The sequence below is a fragment of the Dermacentor andersoni genome, chromosome 2, assembly GCF_023375885.2.
Source record: "Dermacentor andersoni chromosome 2, qqDerAnde1_hic_scaffold, whole genome shotgun sequence".
NCBI classification, from domain to species: domain Eukaryota; kingdom Metazoa; phylum Arthropoda; class Arachnida; order Ixodida; family Ixodidae; genus Dermacentor; species Dermacentor andersoni.
In genome coordinates this window covers 41379582-41388010 of record NC_092815.1, presented here as the reverse complement: position 1 = coordinate 41388010, position 8429 = coordinate 41379582, and the positions used below count along the sequence as shown (strand labels likewise).

The following is an 8429-nucleotide window of genomic DNA, read 5'->3' as shown; positions in this document are numbered from 1 at the left end:
CCTTTGGAGGCATCCAGTGTAGTAAAGTACCTCGCACTGCCCAGGGTTCCTACGATGGAGTTAATCGTGGGGAGCGGATAGGCATCCTTACGAGTCACTCCGTTCAGACGGCGGTAGTCTACGCACAGGCGATGACTGCCATCTTTCTTAGGCACCAACACAATTGGAGACGCCCAGGCGCTGTACGAGCGGCGGATAATGTCGGCCGATAGCATCTCGTCCAGCAAGCCATCGATCACCTGCCTCTTGGCTAGGCTGACGGGCCGGGGGTTACACTTCAAAGGAAGCGCGTCTCCAGTTTCGATCGCGTGGCTCGCCAAATCGGTACAGCCAGGTTGATCGGTGAAGAGCTCTTCGTGCTGGCATAACAGTGCCGACAAGCGAGCCTTCTGTGTATCATCCAAATGAACCGCACAGGCGGCCAGAGGATGTGGTGCCCCTTCGTGTCGTGTCGCTCGATCCCTATGGGGACTTTGAGTCGACAAGCGCAAAGCGCAGGGGCCTGCCCCCGAATTCTGCGCGCGACGCGGTTCGTGCCGTGCCTCTCGTTCCCAAAGGGGAGTCTTAGCAGGCGAGCGCACAGCTCGAGGGCTTGCCCCCGAACTCGGCGCGCGGCACGTTTCCGACGCCCCATCTGCACAGGCAAGATCGGACGCCGGCGGGCTGATGAACGGCTTTAGCAACGTAAACGGTCCGTCGCGATAGCCGCCATTCGCAATGTCCACAACGATTCCGGTTTTAAGGAGAAAGTCCCTTCCGAGAATCACCGGAACACTGAGCCCGGGGAGATGAACGAAACGCGTGCGTCTCATTCGCTCTCCCCACCTGACAGTCAGCCTTGCGGCGCCCGCCGAATGGGCCACGCCTTTCGCAAGATTGAATGTCGTTCGGCAATCCCGCAAGCGCACTGAGTGCTTCTGCAAGTGGGATAACACCTGTTCGCCGAACAACGAAGCGCTTGCGCCCGTGTCCAGCAGCGCAGGAAATTCGCGGCCGACAATGGTCACCGGAATAAAGGGCGCGTGCGCCCCAGCAACACAACCTGCTCGGTACGCCGAGGGGACAAGCAAGGTTTCGGTCACTCGTGCCTTCACGAGCGACCCGCGCTCCCGTTTCCCGACCTCGCAGGAGGCCTGGGCGCGGTGCAGTCCCTTGCTATATGCCCTCGTTGTTGGCAGCGAAAACAGCGCACTCCGCCGCGGTACCTTTCCCGAGGCGGAGCGGCCTCAGCTCCCTGCCGGGGTCGACTCGCTGCATGACCAAAGGGCCTGTTGTCACGAGCGTCCGCATCTGCGATGCGTTGGGTCGAAGTGCGTCCCTGCGCATGCATTTCGGGCGGTGGTGCAGCACAGGCTGCCCGCCTCCCGTACGTGTAGGGATCTAGAGCGCGCGCGCTCAGCTCCCATGCACACCCGCTTGTAGCCGCAAAGGCAGCTTGGCCGGGTTGTTGCCGTTGGGGGAGGGGCACAGGCCCTCCCCACGCGCAGCGTGGCTCAAGGGCCTCGCTGGCGGGCGGCGGTGGGCGATAGGCTCGCGCGGCGAGAATGTCGCCTTGAATGCGCTTTGCCTCGGCGGCCAATTCTTCTAAATCTCGGAAGCGGCCGCCGCGCAGGTACGCCGAAAAGGTCGGATGTGCCTGCCTGATCACCCGTTGGACGCGTTCCTCGTTCGAAGCTTTGCGCTCGGCGACTAAGAACAGGTCTTGCATCGCGCGTACGTACTCCTGAAGCGACTCGTCAGGAGCTTGTGTACGTAGCTCAAGCTCTCGCCGCATCCTACTCTGGTAGTCAGCGGGTAGGAATTCGCGCAGGAATGCCACGCGGAACTCCTCGAGGGTTGTTGCACGGTATCCGGAAAGCCGGTACCACCTAGCCGCCGTGTCAGTAAGTGCTACGGGAACGACGCGTTCCAGCACCTCCTGATCCTCCAAACGATTTGCCATCTGGTAGCGTACCAGGGAGTCACAATAATCCCTGGCACTGAGCAGGTCACCGTATCCGCTGTAAGTCGGGACTGCCAACCGTACAGCGGGGTGCGCGCATTTCGGTACAGCCGAAAGCGCCTTAACTGCCCCCGAGAGTGACTGAATCATTTCGGCGGCGTTTTGCAACAGCGTCTGTGCGCCTGCTCCAAAGGGAACCGTTGGCGCGTCGGCGTGGCCGAGCAAGGGTGAACAGTCGTCCAGCTCGATTAGCGGCGCGGTTTCCACAGGGATACCGGCCGCGGCGCCGCCAGCCCCAGAGCAAAACGGGCTCCTAGCGGGGTGCGCCTGCTGTCGTTCACAGCCGCCACTTGAGGCAGCTATACGTGAATTGCTTAAGCCGCTTGCAGCCAGCGTCGACAAAACAGGTGCGCGCTCGAAGGTTGCGCCACTGGGCACAACCGAATGCACTCCAAAGGGAGACGAGTGAGCGAAATTCGTGGCTGCAGCATTGTAATCCCCACAGGGGGCCGTGGCAGACCACTGGTTTTGGCTGCTCATTTGAGGAGCAGCCAGCGGGTAAACGTCGGAGAGGGCTAAGGCCCCGTTTCCGTGCTGCGCTCCGTAAACTCCACAGGGAGCCAATCGAGAGCGCTGCGACATCGCACTGCCCTGCATTCCGAAGGGAATCGTGGCAGACGAATGTGCTGGTGTGCACTGTTCGGGGAGGGCTCTGGCCCCGTTCCCAAACAACGCTACTGCTCCAATGGGAGCTGGTACGTAGCGCCTCGTGTTGTCGTCCCCACAGGGGGCTGCGACAGGTGAGGGTGCATAAGTTCGCTGCTCAAGGGGAGCACTGGCCCCGTTATCGAGCAACGCGGCGTCTGCTCGCGGTAACAAAGGGCAAAAGTCACCTAACAAATGACAAAGGTCACTAGGCCTAGCAGACATAACGCGGCGAGTACAATATGCAAAGGCGTACTGACTCGGCTAAGCACAGACAAAAGCTTAATGAGCCTTTGAATCCACGTTGGGCGCCAGTGTGGGGTCTTCGGGTCTCACAGGAGTACCGACCACCGCGGGTTCGAGCTTAGCGAGCCACAGGGCCGCGTCAGCCGTCAGCCTCTAGCACCGCTGCGCGCGAGCTCAGGCCACGAGGGGCTACCGAGCGACGCACGCAAGAACACAGTAATGCCCTAAATTGACGGAAACCGTTTATTGTCTCCGACGGCACCCAACACTGCACGAACGCCCAGTCCCGGGACGGCGGGGAACCAAAGGGGTCCCGCACCAAGGGCGAAAATACAGTTAGGGGCGCCTGTAGCACGTCGCTGCGAGAGCACAGGCTCAAGCTGGGACGCGCCGCTGGGAAAAGTCCCGGCGGCTATGCTACTCGCTCTCGCGATAACCGATGGGTCAACTCGGGAGAGCTCGGGCAATCTCCTTCGGCTTGGGCCTCCGATGAGTGCGGCTCGGCGTGGTACGACCTCGCGCGAGCACTAGGCACCCGTTCTTCGGCTTAGCGTCGGGATAGGAACAACACGAGGTACGCGCTCCCCGCACGGGCAAAGGCACCGTGCGTGAGCTCAGTCCTAGTCACAAAGGTGTCGGCGGACGAGAGGAAGCATGTACGTACCGGGTGCTGTCCCAAGGAGCAAGAGAGTCGCTACCGTCACGGCAGTAGCCACCAGGGGCCGCTCCGTGACGTCACTAACTCCGCCCTCACCGCGAACCAGCGCAAGTGGAGCGCCACCGCCAAAACTGGTTCGGAGCAAGGACGACGTGGCAAAAAGGATTGCAGACATGGGTGAAATGCGCCCGCGCAATGGCGCGTCGAATTCCCCAAATCCCCACAAGTGTCGGTGAAGATCTGCAAAGGGTCGTGCATGCGCCAAGTCAGTCAAGCGAAGAGCGCTGACCGCGGTATACGCGCGCCAGGAAAATACGCTAACACTGACAGATAAGCAGCGTCTTTGTATCGCGACTCATACATATGCCGACGTTACCAGACCTCTGCGAATTATGGATCCGCTTTCTGAGAGCAAGTACTGCTCCGCATTCTGTAGCGCCGGCCTCTCTTATGTTGCTCAGATGCCCACGTAGGGAAGTTGGAGGCGATGCAAAACGAAAGAACGCAAGCAACATCGCGAATGCTCGGAGGAAAACTCTGCGTGGTTTGTTATCAGAACTGTCGACCACAAGTCAAACCGTTGATCCTCCCGTCTATACGCACAGCTTCGCGTGAAGACATACGCGTTCAGCGTATATTCTCGGCACAAATGTAAGATGTTGCGGTTTCGCTCTATTTTGCCCTCGAGTGTACTATGACACAAGATTGGTGCGTCAGCGACAAGCAGTCCCCGCGTGCGCGTTTACGACATCTGCTGCCTTGCTATATGGCTGACGAACAGCGGGAGTAAAAAGCGTTGCATAATGTATACGTCAAATGAAGTAGAATGCCCATTACGTGTATACGCATGGTACATCAGTGCTCAATAAACAAAAACAAAGAAAAAAATGTTCCTGCTAACTTCAGAAGCTTCGATAACATGTGAGAGGCACGCAGAACGAAAATTGAGATTAGAACAACATACACTGTTCTTGCTGTAAATGACTGTATATTGACGCACCCTCTCTGCGTGACAGGGAATTAGGCGAGAGAGAGAGAGAGAGAGAGAGAACGTGTGTGTGTTGCACTTCGAAGTGAACGCAGTTTAAATTATATGTACCTCAAAGAGGTATGAAACAATGCTATTTTTTTTTCTTTAATGAAAGCACGCAGACCTCGATCTATCCAACAGCAGTTGTATCGTGGAATCGAAAGACTCTGGCATTAACTGTTATCGCAGTCAATAACGGGTCGCGTTGGTTCTGCGAAATACAGGCGTCCACATGCTGCGCGCTCCGTACACCGGCACGGATCGCTGCTCGGGCATGCGCGCGGCGCATGCACGCATGCCTATATGCCGGCTTCCGGCGATATATACCGGGCCCGCTGCGCAGTTGTCAATTTGCAGGACCTTCACTCCTCTTCGCGTCAAGCGCGTGGCACGCCCCAGCGATCCCGTCCGAGATTCACGCTCTCGTGCTCCTATACATGCATTACTGGAGGCGTCGGTCGGTCGCGGCGTGTCTTTGGACGGTCTCCAAGTGTGGCGACGCCGAGGCCGAGCTCCGCTCTCTTCGCTTCCTTCCCCTGCCGTTCAACTCTTGGACTTCGCAGAAGTTTCTTTTTTTTTTCGTTTTTGGGGATCGCGTGTTTCTTTCTGCCTCCGGAAAGTGTGCGGCGGTGTACGGCCCAAGTTTGCCCTCATCAAACAAAATCAAACAAAAGGCGTTACGCTCTCGAGCATACCTGCCAACTCTGACATGGGCTCTCAAGCAACAAAGTTACACACACACACGCACACACACGCACAAGCACGCACATTAGGTAGATACTGTCAAATTGGCAAATGGTCGCCAAGAAATGCTTCGCATTGAAAACAACTGGCCGCAGGTGGGATACGAACACACGTCACCGCATTATATGTGCGATGGTCTTACCAGCTGAGCTACCGCGGTGCCGTTTTTCCATCCACTTCCTTTGTTATTTATGTTTTACTACTAGAGCTAACCCTGGTAGTGTTCGCTAGCGGCACCACTCACAAACCTAGGGGGCGGATGTGGAACGTCCTTTCTGCCGCAGGCTTCACGAATACACGATCTATTTGAGTGACGGCAAAAAGGTGGATAGGAAAACGGAACCGCGGTAGCTCAACTGGTAAGAGCATTGCACGCGTAATGCGAAGACGTGGGATCGCTCCCAACCTGCGGCAGGTTGTTTTTTCATCCACTTTCAATTCCATTAATATATCATTTTATTAATTCAATTAGTAAGTACAAGTATATTATCCTGTGTTGTCCTTGGTGTCTTTGTTCGTTGGCTTCTTAAGATACGATTAATAGAAATTGGGCCCCTCAGTTAACCCCCTTTTCTCGTTAATTACATAACGAGGGTCTCGAATCCGGCAACACTGATGTCTTCAGGTAGCATGTGTGGCTTTATTGACCAGCTGCCGTCACCCAAATAGATCACGTGCTCGTGACGCCTGCGGCGGAAAGGATGTTCCACATCGGCCCCCTAGATTTGTGGGTAGTGGCGCTGGCTAACACTACCCCAGAAAGTTGATGGGAAGACGGTGCCACGGCAGTTCAACTGGTAAGAGCATCGCACGCGTAATGCGAAGGCGTGGGTTCGTATCACACATTCGGTCAGTTGTTTATTCACCCACTTTCATTTCCATTAATTTATTATTTTTTTTTCAATTCAGTTTTCTTACACACACACACAAACACACACACACACACACAGCTCTTTTCAAGATCAACGCACGGATGCGAGCGTTACCGTGGCTTTGCGAGGAGCGCGTATCTTCGCTGCTCGGCTGTGAGATAACGCCGTAATGCAAGGAGGAAAGCGTCGGTTTCCCTGCGAGCAAGAGTCGAAAGGGAAACGCGGGATAAGTGAGACAGTTACTGCACTTTTCCTCTTCACACACACACACACACACACACACACACACACACACACACACACACACACACACATATATATATATATATATATATATATTCTTAATAAAGGACGGTCCTCCGGCCGTAAGGTCGAGGAAAGCAACGTCTCCATGCCTCTTTCTATAAATAAGGTGCGCAGCAAGCAAATATCTGCTGACACTTTATGACTAATATATATATATATATATATATATATATATATATATATATATATATATATAGGCGCCGCGGAGACGGCGCTACTCGGAGAAGGCGTCGATCGTTCGGCGCAAACTTTCGCGAAGAAATGCCGAGGTCAAGGGCGGGGTTGCCGAGGTCAAGGTATACATACGCATATCCGTGAAAGCTAAGCTCCGTACACACGTCACGTGTGTAGTATAGGTCTATGTACAGCTCTTGTGACTCAAAGTAAACACTTTTCGTTTCCTCCCGGTCTGCGATGCTACATCGTGGTTGAAGAGATGGTGCGTTACGTGCCTATTCAAGCGGAAAGCCATCACCTTAGCGCAACGCCCGCTCGTCAAGGACTTCCAGGTTACTAATGCATAGCGTCAGCCATCTACAGATGTCGTAAATGTCGTGGGGTCTCGCCCGAAAACGTCCGTTCTTGGTCAGTGACCAGGAGTGGAACGATCTTTCTTGCGTGATCGTTGGAATCGTGGCGTAATGATGTTATTCATCATAATGTAACGATAAGCTTCGTAGCGGTGTCAAACTTGCGGCCCGTTTATTCCAAAGCACGGAATTAGGTGACCTTTATTGAAGGAAAATAAACTTCAACTGACTAATTGCTTGCCTGAGATTTACTCTTGTCATGTGACAAAGAGTAGCAAGAACTATCCCCTGCGTAGTGCCAACGTCTCCTTATTTTTCAATGTCACTAAAATCTCATACAGAGTGGCTGGTTATATTCCGCAGAGCCCTCAGTTACTTCAAGGGTGCGATGCATTTTTGAACATAATCTTCAAAAACCGGCCTATTCGCTTGGATAATTAAAGTCAAGTGTTGTTCCGTTTCTGTTCTAGATTAGGTTACTAAGTGCTTTGCATAATATCGAAAGCAAGTTAACTGGCAAATAATTCAATTCTTGCACGTCTCTAGTACAAGTGAAGTCCTGAAGTATTGTGCCGTTTGTGTTGGAAGCATTTCAAGCACAATACCTGACCTTTCTCTTAGAATATCGACGGTTACTCTGTTTTCTATTGCCGCTTTTACCTCTTCAATATCTTACAAAACTATTCGGACATCATCATTGGTTGCACATGATACTTCTCTGCAAGTACGCAAGATCATGGCTACGTGGCTGTCCTGGGTACTGAATAGTTCAGCGCAAAATTCTTTCCACACCCTTATTATATCAGCTGAGCTGCTGGTGACATTGCCCCGTTTAAATCTGATTACTGTGCGTTTTGCTTCAACCCATTTCAAGTCACCTGATTGCTGATATCACGCTTCCGGCGTTCGCTACTGCTTCCTCCGTCTTCTAAATGTCAGCATTTCAAATTTCACATATGTTCCACTTGCTTATCCATTTCAACAGTTCAGCCAAACCAACTTGATCTACGCTTTCGTGCTCTGTCGTTTTTAGGTCTATTACGTACGGGATAGGGAAACGCCCGCTCAAGGGTGACGCATCGTTCCCAGTGACTGGGATTTTATGCTCCGAATTCGAATGTGAAGCGCTAAGAACTCGTCTGGTCACGTATCAGGTTGCACCTGCGGGTGCCCTTCGTAACCCGCAAATGAAGCCCCGGGTTTTTTTACTTGCACCTGACACGAACTCGCACGGCGCCCAGGACGCATAGCGTTCTGCAAGAACGTATCTTCCCTTGTCGGGGAAATAACAGCGCCTGTGTCGCACTGGAACTTCTCCCCTTTCTCTTCAATGTCTACGAGGAACTTGAGGTATATATATATATAGTGTGTTCGCCTCTGTAGATGCATGCTCGAC

At 53.6% G+C, this 8429-nt stretch overlaps 1 protein-coding gene across 1 annotated transcript; it reads right to left on the bottom strand.

The window, feature by feature from the left end:
- Window positions 1-541: 541 nt before the first annotated feature.
- LOC140215919 (uncharacterized) lies at window positions 542-2125 on the bottom strand. The gene has a single exon (XM_072286247.1). The coding sequence runs from the start codon at window positions 2090-2092 to the stop codon at window positions 1091-1093; it is 1002 nt and encodes a 333-aa protein (XP_072142348.1). The 5' UTR covers window positions 2093-2125; the 3' UTR covers window positions 542-1090.
- Between the last annotated feature and the right edge of the window lie 6304 nt (window positions 2126-8429).